General features: G+C 49.2%; 1 protein-coding gene across 1 annotated transcript in view; it reads left to right on the forward strand.

Annotated features, from left to right (window-relative positions):
• Window positions 1-1444: 1444 nt before the first annotated feature.
• The window catches only part of LIMD1 (LIM domain containing 1), a 30749-nt gene continuing 13489 nt past the window's right edge, over window positions 1445-18704 (forward strand). The window contains exons 1-2 of the mRNA XM_009945921.2: window positions 1445-2591; window positions 14184-14285. Coding sequence (XP_009944223.2) covers window positions 1445-2591; window positions 14184-14285 — 1249 coding nt within the window. The remainder of the gene's footprint in view (window positions 2592-14183; window positions 14286-18704) is intronic.

An 18704-nucleotide genomic window follows, 5' to 3' on the forward strand; every position in this document is an offset into this window, starting at 1 on the left:
GGGGAGGGGATTTTTTTGTTTGTTTCTGACACGTTTTCGTCACAGCCCCATTTTATTAAAGACAGTGAATTTTCGTGTTCCTTAACTTCTGGCCCTGCCTCCTGGAGCCTGGGGGAGAATTAAAACGACAAGTCCTGGGAACGCAGGACACCTGCCCCAGCCCATAGGATCAACTGGTACCATAAGGTACCACGGCTCCCCACAAACCAGCCTCTCCCCCAAGCTCAGCAGAGACCCTGTCGCAGCCCCCGACCTCCGGGCACCCTCAGTTGGGTTTTGCCATGGAAATTTCGCAACTGCCCCGTGCCGGCAGAGAAGAGAGGCTGTGACGCCAAGTATAGAATCACAAGGGTGTGTATTCATGCAGGTGAGGCGTCCCGTTCACATTGGGGCACCCCAAACGCGGTTTTACACACGGATCTTACACCTTTCAAGCATTCAGGTGTAACATGATTTGACCAATGGCTATGTGCACATACCACTGTTTTCCAAAGCAACTATAATTTTATGATATCATCATCCATCTTTCTTGATCTAACTGACCCTGGAGTTGGCCTTGCTGCAGTTACTTGTCTATGATGCTAGACAAAGGGGGGGGGACGGGGGGGGGGGACAGGGGCATGTTTCCAAAGGTGTTGGCGGGGCTGAGGTGCTGGTGTCATCTTGGACATTCAGGGTATTGTTTGTTCTTCAGGGTGGGGGCTACGAGCTGAGGTCCTTTAGTCATGCTCACTTAAGCATGACTACACAGCAAACAAAGTAAAATAGATCTATGTTAAGAAAATTCACACAATTTCCTATATAAAGACTAAATGGTAGTTATGGAACGATATTTTCCTAACAGTTTTTCATTGGGGGGGGGGGGGGGGGGGCGCTTTCTCGCGATGGGCGGCGGCAACTTTTCACAAGGGTTTTTCGCAAGGGTTTTCAGGGGCGATACGGCCATTCCTCCAGGGAAATACGGCAAGAAAACGAGCGTTATCGGAGGAAAAAGACCCTCCTTGCACCATCCGGACGACCTCGCCCCTTTCCAAGCTCAGCTGCCATATCTGGCCCCTTCCCAAACGTTATTTGTCCCCGGCGATGCTGGGTGCTGTGCGCTGTTTGCGCGCGTTACGTCTTCAGACCCGCCCGTGACGTCTTTCGCTCGCCCGCACACGCAAGCACCGCTGAGTGGTGACGGACGACCGCTCGGCGGAGCGCGGGGGCGGGGCCGGGGGCGGAGCCGGGAGGCGGGGGATGGCCGGGGCGGGGCCCCCCGCCCCCCCCCGCCCCCCGGCCCCGCCCCCGGTCCCGCCCCCGCCGGGGACGGGCGCGGCGGGAGTGAGACGGCGCGGCGGGACAGAGCGGCCGGCGCGGCAGGCAGTGTCCTGATCCCGGCGGGAAGAAGGAGAAGGAGGAGGAGGAGGAGGAGGACGGAGGTCAGCCCGCTAAGCCCGGCGGGATGGATAAATACGATGATCTGGGTCTGGAAGCCAGCAAGTTCATCGAAGACCTCAACATGTACGAGGCCTCCAAGGACGGTCTCTTTCGGGTGGACAAAGCTGCCGGCAACAACCCCGAGTTTGAGGAGACCAGGCGGGTCTTTGCCACCAAAATGGCCAAGATCCACCTCCAGCAGCAGCAACAGCAGCAGCAGCAGCAGGAGGAGATGCTGATGGCCGCCCTGAATGGAGGGGCTGCCTTCAACGCCGCCCGGCCCAGCCCGCCAGCAGCACGGGGTGCCAAGCCGCCCCCGGCCTCCACCGCCGAGGGGCCACGCATGAGGCCACACGATGGAGGGGAGCGTGCTGAGGCCCCGGGGAGCCAGGCTGGGCGCCGGGGCTGGGAAGCGGAGCCCAACAGGATCCCCAGAGCGGGGGGCTCACGGCCTGGCATGGGGCATGGGGAGCAGCAGGCTGGGGGCCCTGGTGACCCCCAGCCCTGCTACAGCGGGCAGGAGAACGGCAGCGATGGCAGACGGGGCGGTGGGGGCCGTGACCCGATGCCAGCTGGGCAGAGGTCCTCCTCCTTCTCGCATGCCCGGACGCCCCCCGTACCCTCGGCGGGGACAGAGGAAGGGGCACTGGGGGCCCTGCCACAGCAGAGGTCCTCCTCCTTCTCGGCTCCCTCAGTGCAGCCGACCCGGGGGTTTTCAGGCCCCGCTGAGCCCAGGGCCGGAGAAGACAGCAACCAGCTGTGGTACCAGGGCATCCCGCTGTCCTTCCCCCCCAGCTCTGCGCCTGCCACCCCAAGCGTGGACTACCAGCATACCACTGCCTACCCCAGCCCAGCCGGCCACTTTGTGGCCCACGGTCAAAACCACCGGCCCAACGGCAGCAGCGCGACCCCCGAGCTAGGCTCCTCACGCCTGGCCTCACGTGGGCTGACAGCTCCGGATGCTCCACAGCCACTTTTCCCGGAGGGTGTGAGCGGCCCACGGTCGGACGTCGGGCACCCAGAGGGCTCCAGCACAGCAAAGGTGAAGCTGCCCTGCCAGACCCTCCTTCCACAGCCAGAGCAAGGGCCATCAGCAGCTGAGCTGAAGTTGGAGGCACTGACCCAGCGCCTGGAGCAGGAGATGGATGCTCGGCCAAAGGCTGATTACTTCGGTAAGGAGTCAGTCCGCCGGTCAGCATGAAAAGGGTTCATTGCAAAGTGTCACTGCAGGGTTGTGTTTGCCCGTATGCCTGCTTGGTTCTGCTTTTTTAGTTGCTCAGGGGTTTTTTGGTTGTTTGATCTATATTTATCACAGGGACTGGAGGCTCTTTCTCCTGTGACACTTTTTTCTTTAATTCTACCTCTTAAATTTTAAAGCAAAGGTAGTTTAGCAGCTTTGAGGAGGACAGCACTGAGAAGAAGCTGGAGCAGCATCTTTTGAAGTGCCCTTCGTTGTTGGCAGGGAGGCACTTAACTTTTCTTGACAGTACTCCTCTTTCTCCATGTCTTAAATGCTGTGGAGCATCCGGAGCCGTCAGCCCACATGAGGCCAGGCATGAGGCCAGGCTGCCTGACCATGTTTGAGTGGGAAGGCAGCCGTCCAGCCTGCGGAGGAGTTGTGCCTGCGTATGCTGTGGGCACGGAGAAGGGCAGGGAGCTTGGGGGAGTCTTTGTGGTGCCCCCCATGGAGGTGGCCATGGCCAGGCGTGCTTGCGGGATCTCTTGAAGAGGAGTTGCTTGGGGATGGGGAGGGTGGTGGTTTCTCAGACTTGCCAGGATTTCCCCCCATCCCCAGGTGCTGGTCTCCATTAGCTGTGAAAGGATCCTGAAGATGGCAGAAAAACAGGCCGTAGGCACATTCCTCCCTAAATCTTGGGTCTGTGCGTAGTCCGGGCCACCACCAGAGGTTATCACTGGCGCTTGGCAGTGAAAAGGGACTGCTTACATGCAAGGATCTCCCAATGAGGATATTAAATGTCCTGCTGGATTAAACAGATTTACTACCCCAGGATGGCAGAAGGTCAGGGATAAATTAAGTGTTTCCTTTCCCTGCTGTGCCACTTTGCAATTTAATAGCAGATGAGATAGTTCAGCTTTTGGGAGAAGGAAACCTGAAGTTGCTGGGAAGGCTGAGAAACTCCGCAGTTAATTTAATGAATGACAGGAGCAGGTCTAGTGTGTGGATTTTCCTCACGATTTTAGACCCATGGTCGCAGAAGTAGAAGCAGGGACAGATTAAACTCTTCAGCCTGGCATGGAGAAAAGGTTTGCATCTCAGTGCCATTGCATGGAGTCCTGTCCGGTGGGATCAGTGGGTGGCTCAGTGGTGGTCTGTGCACCCAGGAGAAGCCATGAACTTCACGCCAGGCTTTGGGCGGACCACCTAGTGCTCTGTTGCAGACTGCGTAACAAAATGTGTCTCTTGGCATCAGGCGGTGATACTTGCCCACAGAGGGCTGTGCTGGCATTGTTTATCTTAGTATCTGAGACTGGATTCAGCCTTGTGGCAGGGCAGACTCTTTTTTATTCTGTCGCAGAAAAATGATGTGTCAAGTTGCTGCACATTGAGCATTTTGGCCTGGAAACGTGTTTTGGTGCTTTCCGTCCCATGCGGTCAGCGTGCAGTTTGAGTGAGCTCAGGGAGCCTCGTCTGGGGGAGGCTGAATGCCGTGACAAGGAGCTGGTAACAAAGATGGGGTTGGGACAGCGGTCATGTGGGAGGCAGTGCTTTAAAAAGGGAGTATTTTGCTGGAGGTGGCATTCAGCTCCACTGGAGAGGTGTTGGGTCTCTTCAACAGACCCTGCTGTGTGTGTCTTCTCGTCACAGTGCAAATAAACCAGCTAGACCATACCTTGTCCAAAATGTGCATGGCAATGGGGTGAGAAAGCAGGGGGACCTAATCAGTGGTTAGATTGTTTTTACATTTTTGTTACTAAATAGGGGGTAGCGCCAGGACGTGGCTTTTGTCCTGTGGGAAATTTGTAGTGAAGCAGGAGTGATTCTGGCAGCACAGAGAATCCTGCTGGTCGGGTGGCTGAGTTGCTGGTGAGCCCTGGGGAGGAAGGAGAGATGGAGGCTGCCTGATCCCCAGTGAGGTCTTTTGACATCCTTCTGGCAGGAGGTTTTACACCAGGGTGTAGCGTCTGAGAAATTTGGGAGGGAGGAGAGGGAAAAACAATGTGATGCAGTCATGGCAGAGGAAGAAGAAAAGTTTTGTGGAGCTTCAGCTGTATGGAAGAAGGCTCAGCAGATGTGCCCTGTAGAGGCACAGGGAGCAGGAAGGGGCAAGTACTAAGGTATTTTAATTCTGGGTCTCCTCCTCCTTTCTTTCTCACTTTTATTTTCATTTTTTCACAATTACTTACTTTCTTTGGAGGAATAATGGACCCAGCTGGTCTTCTGAATCTATCTTTGCTATTCCCTACCCTCAAGCTAGCAAACTTTAGGATGGAAAATAAATACTTTTATGTAACAGTGATAAAAAGGATCAACAGTTTGTTTTGTTGCAGACTTTTCCCCAGTGAAGGGAAGTCTAATGCAGGAGCTTTGCAACACATCGGAGCCAGGAAATGAAACCAGGACTGAAGTGTAAATGACCAAAGTGTTTTATCTCATATGCTTTCAGCTCTCCTCATTTTGGGTGCTACTTTTGTAACAAGGGGATTTTTTTTTAAGATGGACCTGTCTGTCTTGTTAACATACAGTCCTTCAGTTTGCCTCGGTCTGGACCAGATATTTGTAATGAACAATTAATTGTGAGCACAGTAAAGCAGCTGCTTTTTTCTTCACTGTGTGAAAATGAGTGTAAAAGAAAGCCTAGGAAAGGATAAGGTAGGGACTAGGCATAACATAGGTGGGATGCTCTGCTGAGGAGTAACAGACGGGCTGGTTATCTGTCAGCACCAGCTTGCTGTACAAAATACTTTGTCTGCTCAGAGTATGTATAGTACAAGAAAGGAAAGACACAAACAAAGCTAAGAATTTTTTTTTTTTTTTTTTAAACAGTAGCCTATGTTTGAGCAGCACAGGCTGCACGTATCTCTGGAGGAATTTGGGTTCTCTGAGAGTGCTTTTGAAGTGCTGGCGTGATTTATGTGGGCTGTCGAGGAGGACATAGGGAGTCTCAGGTATCACCCAGGTCTTAAGCTTGGGGAGGGAAATCCTGAAATTGCTCCCTGGAGAGGCTGGTTCCTGTGCAGCAGAGAAGGGGCCCCATGTCCCTGGGAGGTGTGACTGGAAGCCAGCTTAGGTTGTAGTCAGGTTTTTGGTGTACCGTTTTTAGGGAACATCCAGGAGTGAGGTGCCTGAATTCCACTGATTATCTGTGTTGTTCCTTTGGATGCACCAGCCTTCATCTCCACTTGGCAAACAGGAAGATTGATTAAATAGGAGTGAATGGGGCAGTTGAAACTTCTCCGCTAGCACCACCCAGTGCAATGCAGATGTTTTGGGTTAGGTGAGGCAGCACCATCCCAAGGACTGGTGCTGGATGAGTTTTCAGGTGAGAGCTGGGCAGATGCACAACCAAATCAAGTGTCTGCCTGCACTGTCTGGAAGGGACTTGGTGGGGGAGAGGTGTGGCTGAGGGGCGGCAGGGTCTGCAGGGAGGTTTTACCATTCATTTCAGCAAAGCCTGTGGTACCACACAGTTCCTTGGTCCGCAGGCACAGCTGAGTGCTTTTAGAGGTGTAACGTCTAGCATCATGTTTTTACCAGTGCTTATTTCATATAGCTAGATGGAAATCTTCATCTGATGAAGACTAGCTGCACCCTTACCAAAGCTTTTTTTAAAGCAATTTTTATAAATGGTTTTCTTGTTATAAATATGTGTTATATGTTGAGTTCTGACTTCCTTCTTATTTAGAGCAGAGCTGATAAGCTGCAGGTATTTTAGCAGGGCCCCAGACATCTTGTTTTGCAGTGAAATACTGGGATGCTTCCCAGCAGTCAGGCAGATCTCATAGCAAAGTCTGCAGATTTCTTTTCCCCTTGGCAGAAGCAGAGCAGTAGCTGAATCGCTGAACTCTGTGGAGACCTGGAACCCCAGCACCTTTGAATGTGTGAGGTGTAATCAGCTCGAAGGCCAGCAGCACTCTTTTGAAGTCTTATACATAGTGAAGTTAGTATTTTACCACTGCTGAAACCACAATTTGTTTAACACTTTAAGACTGCACCCACCTGTGGACTTTACTGAACCCTGATGATGCTGATGCACCAGGGTGCTTCAGCAGCAATGATGGTAATTTCAGAGCTGCCGAGTGGAGAATTTCTGGTTAAAATAAAAGATCTTCTGAGGTTTATTTTGTACGTGGGTGATGATAATAGTGTCATTTCCACTGGGAATGAGCAGAGGCATCCCTTGCTGCCTGCTCCTGAGAGAACACCACGGCTGGCAGGAGATGCCTGCCTGCAGCAGAGAGGAGGGGGAGGCAGGGCAAGGCGGGTCCTGGTGGAACAAGGAAAGCGGGAAGGGTCACGGCATGTGGACTAGTGGGCGTGTGCAGATTGCAAAGTTTATCTCACTGCAAGGAACCAAGCAAATAAGTATTTGCCTGGGATATGGCTCTTCAAGATTACAGCAGTATGCACTTCTCCCTTCCTCTTGGGAGCTCAGCTGGGTTTGCAAGCTAAGGAAAAATCTACCAAAAGGAAAGAAAAAGGAAGGAGTTGAGGCAGAGGAGCAATAGGTCTTTCAGCCAGGGTACTGTGGCAGTGAGACTGAAAGGAATAAGGAGCTTCATTCATGTGACACTGAGGTTAACATAATCTCTGACATCACTATAAGGTACTTCAAATGTCACCGAGGTGAGTTTGATGGCATTTTTGTACTTTGTTGGCAGTGTGTACACAACTGTTTCTCTCTAAATTGGAGAGATATGAGTTCAATGGGTGGACTGTTTGGTGGATGAGGAATTCGTTGGATGGTCACATGCAGAGAGTAGTAGTCAACAGCTCAATGTCCAGGTGGAGATTGGTGACAAGTCGTGTCCCTCAGGGGTCTGTATTGGGAACAGTGCTGTTCAGTGACATAGTGGGATCAAGTGCACCCTCAGCAAGTCTGCAGATGACACCAAGCTGAGTGGTGCGGTTGACACGCCTGGGGGACAGGAGGCCATCCAGAGGGACTTGAGAAGTGGATGCACGTGAACCTCATGAGGTTCAACAAGGCCAAGTGCAAGGTCCTGCACCTGGGTCAGGGCATCACCCCCGGTATCAATACAGGCTGGGGGATGAAGGGGTTGAGAGCAGCCCTGCCGAGAAGGACTTGGGGGTACTGGTGCATGAAAAACTGAACATCAGCCAACAATGTGCATTCTCAGCCCAGAAAGCCAGCTGTACTCTGGGCTGCACCAAGAGAAGTGTGGCCAGCAGGTCGAGGGAGGGGATTGTCCCCTCTACTCTGCTCTGGTGAGATCCCACTTGCAGTGCTGCGTCCAGCTTTGGAGTCCTCAGCACAGGAAAGGCATGGACCTGTGGGAGCAGGTCTAGAGGAGGGCCACGAAGATGATCAAGGGGCTGGAGCACCTCCCATATGAGGAAAGTCTGAGAGAGTTGGGGTTGTTCAGCCTGGAGAAGAGAAGGCTTCGGGGAGACCTTATAGTGGCCTTCCAATACTTAAAAGGGTATGTATAAGAAAGGTGGGGAGGGACTTTTTTAGGAGGGCCTGTTGCAATAGGACAAGGGGTAATGGTTTTAAACTAAAAGAGGGCAGATTTAGACTAGATATAAGGAAGAAATTCGTTCAAAATGAAGGTGGTGAGACACTGGAACATGTTGCCCAGAGAGGTGGTAGAAGCCCCCATCCCTGGAAACATTCAAGGTCAGGTTGGACAGGGCTGTAGTTGAAGATGTCCCTGCTCACTGCAGGGGGGGTTGGACTAAATGACCTTTAAAGGTCCCTTCCAACCCAAACTATTCTATGATTCTGTGATTCTGTGATGACTGTCTACAGCAAAATTAGGAGTCAAGAACATGCCATGCAAAAATGGTGCAGAAAAATTGCATTTACCAACTCCATGGTTCTTTGGGCAGGGAGTACATCTACATCTTTGCTACCTGTGAGTGACAACCCAGTCACTCAGTGGTGAACGGGACCAAACTGCCAGGCACTCGATCTCACATGGTCCTCCAGATCTCCTTGAAATCAACTTTCCAGCAAGAGCAATTGCACAGTAGTGGATAACAGCATAGCAAGGCACGCATTGTGTCTAAGTTAGAGTTTGATGTAGAAATGCCTTGGTTAAGGTGAGCTGCGAGGAGGTGGTATCAGGTTCTGGAGAAGGTCTGAAGTAAATTCTGAAGAACTGAGCATCACATTGGGTATGACAGGGTGAAGTCTTTTCTCAGCAGGCAGTCTTTGAAAATGTGCGTGCAAGTGGAGGGCTTGGTTCTCCCAGAATATGTAGGTGAGTTGGAAGCACAGAAGCTGTACGTTCACAAGGGTCCTCCCCATCAGCTGGAGTACTTTCCTCTTACCTTGTTCCCCCTTCCCTCTCCGACAGGGAGGACACTCATGAAGGTACAACTTCTGCCAAGAGGCATCAGGGTCTACTTCTGCATTACCTGCGTGCAGGTCTGGGCAGATGGGAAAGATGATACCAGAGGTATTTGTCTGCAAAGGGTCTGGGGGTTTCTTCCAAATGCAGCTGAGGGTTCTTCAGCATAAATCCAGCCTTCTGTAAGGAGGGGGCAAGAAGCAGTTAGGTGTGATGGAGAAGAGTCAGGCTGATCATGGAAGTGTGGCTTGCCTGGAGTAAGTGGAAGGGGCAGGACAGACACTTCCAAGTGTTGTTTCTGATTAGCTACATGTGCAGACCCACACCACCAGAATCATCCTCCCACTGCATTCCTCTTATCTGGGATCGGATTGACATGGCAAGGCAGGCTCACTGCTGAAGCAGCACACCATGACATTTGGCCCTCCAAAATTAAGTGATAGTCTTAGCAAACTCAAGCAGGAGCATGTGTGGGAATGCCTAGCTGTCCTGGATGTTGCTGAGAAGGGGGATGCTGCTGAAAAGAAGAGGGATGCTGCTGGAAAAACCCGCAACAGTGTTCTTGGTTTGTAGATAGATGGTGTCTGGCGTGTGGAAATAAATCATACCAACCAGTCCCATAAAATGCTGCTGTTTAGCATGGTTTGTGTTGAATTTTTAGTGAGTGGGATACAGTAAGTAACTGAGCTCCTGTTGGTGAGCGTGAAATAATAACACTTAGATGAAAAAGTGTCTCTAAACGCTTTGAGTCTGGTGGTAAATGGAAATGCACTTGTTGAACATTGAGGGTGGGACTGACATTTCAGGCTGAGCACTGGGTTTGCTTTCATTTCTGACAGCCCTTGAGGTCTGCATCAGACCTGTTTGATCTTGTGAGCTGAGGCTGTTCCCAGTGGCAGCCCTCCTTCTGGTTTGCAGTGCAGAGATGGAGTACGGTGAGTGCTGGGAAGTGGCTTACAGGGCATGTTTTCGGTCCCAGCTCTGCCCCAAAGGTCCCTTTGTTCAGGCACTCAGCTGCAGTGCGGGCGGTTGCTTGCCGCATGATGCAAAAGGGAACAGAGATTTCTTTGTTGCCCGGGACCCGGCTGCCCTGCCAGGAGAAATTGAGCCGAAATCAGCAATTTCCATCCCTTTCCCTTTCCAAATCTCGCTACCATTCTGCCAATGGGCTCGAGTGTGAATTTACCAGTGCTGTGCATGTGCAGTGCTTTGGGCTTGTCATCCTGGCGGCAAAAGAGAAACTTTCATTTCTCCTTAATAACGTCGTCTGAGGTTAGAAGCTGTAATTTTGGAGGGGATAGCCAAGCTCAGACTGGCGCTTGCATAAGCGCTCATTACGTGTGGCAAAGTAACTTAGTGCAGGAGTCGGGCATCTTGGTGAGCTGTGGCTGCTCGGGATCCCTCTGCTTCGAGCTGAGGACAAAAGACAAAAGTTTTTGCTAAAAGCTGCTCTATGCCAAGAAAATTACCCAGAGCTGCTGACTAGTATCAGCTGAACCGATGCTGCTGACGCTTTAAGTCTATGCCCTGGTTAGCAGAAAGCACTCTCAGCACTGTTTGGGGCAATAGTGATCAGAGCCGGTGCGGAGCAGGGCGCAGAGCCCATTTTGCAGCGGGATGGGGTTGGATGTGGCCTGTGCTGCGCTGCCTTCCATCACACTGGCTTCGCACGCGTGTTGCCAAGCTCAGCAACTGGCCTTCATCAGCAACAGGTATTGCTTTTCCCTCCGAAAGAACAGGATCATTGTGGCAGCAGGGAGCAAACGGGAAAAAGAAAAAAAAAAAAAAAAAGGAAAGGAAAAATCCATAAAAATTTGCCTTTTTTTCCCCTTTCAGGCCAGGTGTGCTGAAAGTCGGAGATGAAGGCTCAAGTATGTTGCTTAGAATATTTGGAAGAAGCGGAGACTTATTTCTACAATAATTCCAGTTGCTACTGAGATTTAATTGGCTTTCAAGTAAGATTTAGCAGATGCAAGTAAAAACATAAACTGTACACAGATTTGCCATAATGCCATTTTTCAGTTGTCAGACATCTATAAATATTTATAGCGTGGCTGGTTATTACATAGTTGGGTAATTTAGCACATTATAGTTTTTACAGGCAACATTGTAAATTTATTTTAAAAGCTTTTTAATTCTGTGACTTTATTTTCCATGTTTTAAGGGCCCAAATATTTAAAGAAGTGGATAAAAGGATTAAGCAGGGGATGAAATGGAGCATGCACTGAAAGCAAGGAGGAAGGATCGTGGGGCAGTTGAGGGATGGGAGATGGAGGAAGGTTTGGGAATGGATGCGGGAGCCCAGGCAGCTCCTGCAGGATCTAGCCAGACTGTCATCTGTCCCATTGGGGAAACGACAGGGGCAGTGCCCACACTCTGAAGCTTAAATGAGGTGGACAGGAGACAGCAGAGGCAATTTCTGCTCTCCATGGGATTTGTGTTAGGGTATTTTATAGTGGCTTTAGATGCCTGCCAGCATCTTTACTGTGCGCTGTGCCTGCACTCAGCTGCTGTGCCTTCTGTCTCCTGCCTCTTCTTGCTGCTGATGCATATTCAGTGTCACCCAGCTGCTTTTGGAAAGGAGGAAATCAGAGCACACTGGTGATTTTTTCTGGAGCAGCCGCTTATTGGCACGGAGAAGGGGAAAAGGCAGCACTTGCAGTGCAATAAATACATTGGTTCTGTGGAAAGCCTGGTGGATGTCATGGAAAGAAGGCTTTGAGCAGGAAAGTCAGCAGGTTTTCTGCTCTTAAAGCTTTCTGCTCAGCATTGCTGTAGTTGAGAGGGAATTTTGTGAGGTAGCCATTAGCGCTTGCGTCAGATGACTGCACAGTATTTCGAGATGCTGCTGAACGTATACATTCCTGGGAGAACAGGAATTCACATTTCCATTTGAAAAGCCAAATTTTCTTATCTTTTCCTTTTTTCTTTTGATCATGTCTGCATGATTTATCTTTCATTTTCTTAAAATGTTTCTTTCAATAAATGAGATAAATCTGCTTGGTTCAAAAAGAACCAGCAAGTTTTGCTAACTTCGTGCCAGTCTTCGTGCTCGGGTGGGCCCGCGGCCAAGCTAGCATTTCAGTTCAGGTCAGATTTGGACAAAACACAGTAATTATTCTCTGCAACCTTCTCTCCAGGTTTGTGTCAGTTTGGACTCTGGCTCTGAGTGCAGTGGGGCTTGGAGCAGCACTAGGATGGCTTTCAGCGTGCTGGTTGAATGCACGCAGGCAGCTGCAGCACAGAGAGCCGGGTCTGCTCTAGGAAAATGAAGTATCTGCTTTTCAGCGGCTGTGTGTGTGCTACTGCAAAGGGCTCCTGAGCAATTTTATCCCTGTAGTGTGAAAACTGATGGCTGCAGCTATCGGCTGCAGCTATCAGCTGCAGCAAGAAATTGTTAACCACCCTGGGAGTGCCAGCATGGTGCTGCCGGAGTTGGGAGGTACTTTTCAGCACTGTCATAAGTGTGTTGGGTTTCTTCCTAACTTTCGCCAGACTTTTCCAATTACTCTGGAGCTTGCGGTGCCCCAAAAGAAGTGAAGTTTTTTTAACCACAGCATGACTAAGGACCTCCAGCAAGATGATGCTGTCCCTCTTCTTGGGCCAGTAGGAGGGAGACGTGACCAACAGTCCCTGCCCAGGGAGTTCAAGAGCCAGGGTGAATGGGACTGAGCAGTGGTGGAAGGAGAGACCTCGAGGTGAAGTCACATCCACAGGGTTGTCATGGACCAGAGACAGAAGCATATCTTCTGTTTGTCCTTCACGCTGCCCATTTTGTCTAGATCTGTGTTTATTGGCTTAAACATGGATTGAAGTTGCTCATTTAGAGGTAGTTAAAGAGTGATGCTGCTTTAAAACTGGTCTGTTGCAATCACAGGGTAGTGCTTGAAGTAAGTAAACTGGCTCAATGTGTAATTTTCCTTGGACAAGGACTTTCTCTCCCTGGCCACTAATAGTGGTTTTGAGCGGCTTTGCTGTGTTTCTCATTGCAAGGTGGAGGGAGCAGGTCCTGCTAGCAGATACCGTCAAGGGTGTGAAACTCAGTTGTCATTTCTCACTTCGTTATCAAAATAGCTTTATATGGAAATGTGGTGAGATTTGAGAGGCCCTAGGTGAACAACACAACACCCTTTGCAAACCTGTGGTCCCTCCCCACCACCACCACCGAACATCTGCCCCATTGCCTTTATTCCCAGCCCTGATCAGGCAGGTCTGTGCCTGGAGGGTCCTGGAGGCTTCCTTGTGAGGTGGAAATCCTAATCCTATGCTCTCTTCCCTGCTTGGGTTTCAGGGTGGATCCTCACACCAGGGTGGGTGCTGGTGGAAATGAGCTTGGCTGTGCGAGCAGGAGACTGAGCTGAGTTGCGTCATCTTCTCCCTCCTCTGGGAGCTCCAGAGCTGTCCTGGAGCTGGTCTTTAGGTGATGCTGGTGGCAGGAAAGCCTGGGTCTGAGGAGCAGCTTGGACTTGCACTTGGGACAGTTTATAGCCAGAAATTGACTGTGTGTGCGTCCCCTGGCTCTCCTTCTCCCCACAGGCCACCTGAGAGTTAGCCACCCTCAGCTGCTGCCACCAGCAAGTATCCTCTCCTTAAAACTGACTTCTTTCTTGCCATGTCTGGCAAGAGGTGAGAGGAACATCTCGGCAGGATATGTGGTCTGTAGGTAGCACCTACATTTGGTGTCTGTTCAGACGTGGCTGACAGAGGGAAGAGAGGTGGGTGTTGGGTAGTCCAGCTCTGTTTCAGTGGGAAATCCTTACAGCCTTCAGCAGACACGACCAGGGTCTGAAATCGATGAAGATTTAAAGGGGCAGAGTGAAGAGGTGTGTTTTCCTTATATCAGTTGCAACCAACAAGCTTATTTTATGCAATAAGTAGCAGAAACTATTGGTCTGTGAACAGCCCTGAGCACCACCTTCTATCGCCCAGGCTTTTGGGAGGGTCTTTAAGTGGTTTTAAATGTATGTCATGGTTGTGGGGAAGGATGGGAGAAGGAAGGAGGGGTCACTGTAGCCGGACAGGGCTGTTCGTGTGCAGTTTACTTTTTTGCAAAAGGCTTTCGCTGTGGAGGTCTGATGATCATCTCGACCACTGGTAACAGCACCTCTCAGGGAGGGTAACACTGATGTCACCTACATCTTGTGGCTTCACCTGGTCCTAAGCTGCTGAGCCACCATGCCGAACTACAGGTGTGGTCACCCAGCCAGTGACCCCAGCTGCCCCATCGGGTCCTGCTTCTGACCTCTGTCCTACTCTGTCTCTTCCAGGCACCTGCGTGAAATGCAGCAAGGGGGTGTATGGAGCAAACCAGGCTTGCCAGGCCATGGGCAACCTCTACCACGATGGCTGCTTCACCTGCGGAGCCTGCAGTGAGTACCCCCTGCCTGGCCTGCCTCCGGAGCAGGGCCCTGGGGCAAACTATTTGGGCTTAACATTCTTCTGGTGTGAAGGGGAAAAAAAAGGAGGGGGTTATTGAATTATCTGCCAGCTGGAGTCTGCCGCAGCTTTATGTCTTGGTGGTGGTGGTTGCTGTTTGTTTTTGAACGGATTCCTGCAAGGCATGTAGAGAAGATATTTTGGATTGTGCCAGCCGCCTGCTTTCTGGTATGGGGACGATTGTTTTAATTTCTCTGCCTCTCAGTTACATCCACATTTTCTTACTTCTAAGAGTATTTTTTCCAAGTGGCAGTGAGTATGTCTTAGCTAGGATGTAGAAGTATTTTATTTGTCGTGTCAGACTTTATAGCCATTCTGGCCTTTCAGTCTGCAGATCCCAGGGAGAGCCACTGGGTCGGCACTGTGCCGAGGGCATGGGCAGGGTGTGGGTATCGGCAGCAGGCTCTGTGAGTGCCGGAGACAGCTTTTCAGAGAGAGCTGCTGCACGGTCAGTCCGGTGATGGTGTTTTCACTGCGTGCATTACTTTCACTTACTAAAATCATTTTACCCTTCCAAGTGACCTATGGTCAAAACATCTAAGTGTATGAATGACCCAGGTTACACGTCTTGATTGTTCTTTTTCCAGGGAAATGGAGCTGTGCCCCAAGACAAGGGGCACACCTCTGTCAGCTTGCTTTCTGGTTATTGCAGGGAGGGAGCTGGTTGTTGTGACAGAGGTATCAGTCTGGGAGCAGCGATGATGAGCCCTGTGGAATCTGCTCGAGAAGCAGGGTAAATAGTTTAGCTGGCCCTGCTGAGCTCCCTGCCGCTTGTCAGACCTACATCTGAAGCTCGCTGGAGCATACAGCATGCTGCAATATATGGATCCTCCTAAGCATCTTTTCAAGGAGATCCATGATGGAGATGGGGTGGGGAACAGGCCACTTGATTTCAAATTGTGGCTGTATTTGTAAAACAGTGGGGTTTGTATTTTGTAATGCTTAACTATAGGACTAGTAGCGTATTTTTAGAAATGTAGCTGTGTATGTGGTGGCAGGAAAAAAAATAATAATCCTTCTGGTGCTTTTGTATATACGAGTTTGGTTTTCGCAGATGAATCTTAGTGTTTTTCTCCTGATTTGTGTTTGGAGTTGTAAACTCATGAGGACTGCATGTGTTTTATTTGGAGCTGTAAAGTGGGAATAAATATAGAAAGACATGTATGCTTTTTAATAATAACCGAACCTTGAACTCTGCTCATTTTCCAGCTGCCTGACACCAGCTGCCTTGCCTTACCTATGTTTTCAGTAGAGCACTTCACCGTCATCTGACCGAAAAGGGGAAAACAGAAAAGTCGTGTTTGCATGGGGTGCCAGTTTCCTAAAGGCTCAGAAGTCAGCAGCTTACTCTTTTGTCCTCTCTTAGAAATTAGCTTGAAATCTTCTCCTGTGGGAAGGATTCCTGGCTGCAGTGGGGCTTTACTTCAGGGACCTCTCTCCCTCTGGCTGGGCATTGCCTGTGCACTGCCCTTGCACACAAAGTTCCTGTTAAAAATAATCCAGCAGGAGGTTCATGCTGTCTTAAATTTCTAAAATTACTACTGTGCAACTGGTGCTTTAGAAAGAACACTTTTGATCCTTCTTTAGAACGGATTTTACCATCTTTATTTGGAGACCAGCGCTTGGGGGGTATTTGTGGTTGCAGACGTATCAGTGGTTACTTCTGTTTGTGTTTGCTTAAAAAATAGATTAATCCCATTTCTAATGAGGCGAGTTGTTGAGGGCTGAGAGAATAGCTATTTGCTGCTTATTCTAAAAGGCAACCCTTTCCAAAGGTTTCCAATGCAAGATGAAAAGGTGTGGAGTGTCAGGTGAAACTTAGAAAGATGGAAAGAAGCTAAGTTTAGCAAAATTAAGCCTATTTTCTCTTTTACCCAGGGCACAACTGAGAAATGTGCTGAGGACATGTAGGGCAAAGGGTTTCAAATGGAAAGTAAAAAAACAAAAAAAAAGGGCTAGAAAACGATGGGGGTGTGGGGAAGAAACAGGGGAGCAATAATACTATTTCTCTGAGTAGAAAATACTGTATTTCTATATGAGATAAAAAAGGGGAATACAAGTCACAGGAGTATAAGTGAGAGCCTAATTTGGCTTGTTCTGTGCAGAAGAGTAGTCACGTATGAAGGGTAAAGTCCTTCCCGTTGGGGCAGCGGCCACACTAAGATGGAAGCTGGACACAGCGGGTGGATGGAGAGGATGGTGTGTGGTGGCATGGGATTCCCAGCACTTGAAGGAGAGCAGCGCCAGAGGGAGGCCCCTGCAGTAGTGGTGCTTCCCTCACCTGCATGTACCTCTACGAGTGGCAAGACTTGCAAGAAACCCTCCAGTACAGGAGTTGGTTTCCTGCACCGCTCCTGTGGTGTGCAGGGCCTTCCTGCACCAGTCGCTTGTGCCAGGGCTTTGCTGCCTGGGCTGTTGTGCTTGTAAATGCGTAGCTGGGCTGACTTTCTGATTCATCAAGCCTCTTTGCATTGCAGCTGCTTAGTAACTGATGCCTGGGGTGGTGCATGCCGTCCTGTGCTGCGCTCAGGAAGGAAATGTACCCAAGGGGAATCCCCCCTTTCAAAGATCGAGGTAATTTCCCAGTCCCCCAGACCATCAGCTGCTACAGGGATGAAGGGCACACAGCCTTGCCGTTCACCCAGTGAGAGCCGTGCCCCTCTGCAGGCTTTCTGTCATCTGTGTCACTGCAGTAAATATAACGAGACAATTTTATCTGCCAGAAAAATAAATATTTGTCCGGACAGCGTTGTCTTGCATTACTTGAGCAGCCTGTGTGGAAACTCTGGTTTCTAGCTGAAAAGTAGGTAGTGCTTTTAAGGTCAAGTGGAGTTCATCTTGGACACCATCCAGTACAAACTTGTCTTTGAGAAGTCAAGGTTGCTCATGATTTCAATCCTAAAATTTCTGCTCTGGTGGAACGCTGAATATCTCCACTCCAATAAATAAAATATACAAAATTACCTATTAAGGTAAAGCTTATTGTCCTCCAGATATTTATATCTGCTGTCCTGCTGTTTTCATTTTAGTGAGGATTTCTAATTTTGCTTGTAGCTGGATTTGTGTCCAAATGCACATTGTGGTTTCCCAGAGACAGAAAACTGAGAGGGTCTAAGGGGGGGGCAGTGCGGGTGTGATATCTCATAGTGCCAAATTTCCTACACCCTCTGTTTCCTGATACACATACGTGCAGAGATAAATGATAGAGCAATTTGTTGAGCAGAGCTGCACATACATTACAGGATTCAGTTGTCAAGAAAAAAAATTTACTGTTTTATCTGAGCCACTGGCATGTAATGCAGAAAATTTGGCTTAGAGGTCAAAACAACAGATTTAGAATGATTACTTTGGCATAAATGTCTCATTTATCTTCTTGTTTGTTACAGGGCAGAGATACAAACAAGGCAGTTTTTTGCAGAGGGGGAGAGGAAAAAACTTCAGGATCTTTCTGCAGGATTAGTAATAAATTATATTTGCTTTACAGGAGGGCCATGAAAGTAGGTTAAAAAAAAAAAAAAAAAAGTCCCCGAAACTCATACAGCTATTTCCTGCAAGCTCAAGGAGTCTGTTTCTATCTGGGGTTGCTTTTTCAGTTTGTTGGACAAACAGTCGTAGTTATCAAGTGGTTTGTTGCACATTAACCATTTCAGTTAAATCACTAGTTTATACCTCCTCAGAACACAAAAGATGCAAGTATTGGTATTTGTTATTTAGGCAGTAAGGAGACTTTATAAAGGATACAGATTTAACTAGACAGCATTGCTCTAACCTGTTGTGGTAGTTTAGTGTTTTCTTTAGGATTCAGCCAGGGTTATATCTGACCACCGCAGGCTGCGTGGAAAACAGACCCTGCTAGTGGTATAAGGGTCTTGTACTTGAGCCACTTGGTTCTCAGAGGAAATCTGAAAGCTAAAAACGTGCAAGGGAAGTGTCAGAGATGACTGTGAAGGAAATCAGTAGGCGAGGAAGGAAGTCAGAAAGAAAGAACTGATTGCAAGGTGGTTTGAAGGAGGGTTCATTGTTGAACTACCGCAAAAGGACCAAAATGAGGACCAGATTTTGGCCCTTTATTGCAAAGAGGTGGAAACCTTGCATGTTTGTCAGATGACAGAATTCGACCTTTGACATGTCAACATTACTACATTACTTTCTTTTTCTTTTTTTTTTTTTTTTGGTAAGCTCAGATTAATACTGATGTCTGTGTAAGGGTAACAGGCTGCTATTCCAGTGGCAGAGTTTGAAGTCACATGAGCTGGCTGTCTCTTGCCACCCTCTGGGTATATGAATTCTTTATTTAGTATTTCACAATGTAGTTGTGTTTAGAGCTATCAAGGGTAATTTACTAAATGAGG

The sequence above is a fragment of the Leptosomus discolor genome, chromosome 7 (assembly GCF_034619465.1).
Source record: "Leptosomus discolor isolate bLepDis1 chromosome 7, bLepDis1.hap2, whole genome shotgun sequence".
Taxonomy (NCBI): domain Eukaryota; kingdom Metazoa; phylum Chordata; class Aves; order Leptosomiformes; family Leptosomidae; genus Leptosomus; species Leptosomus discolor.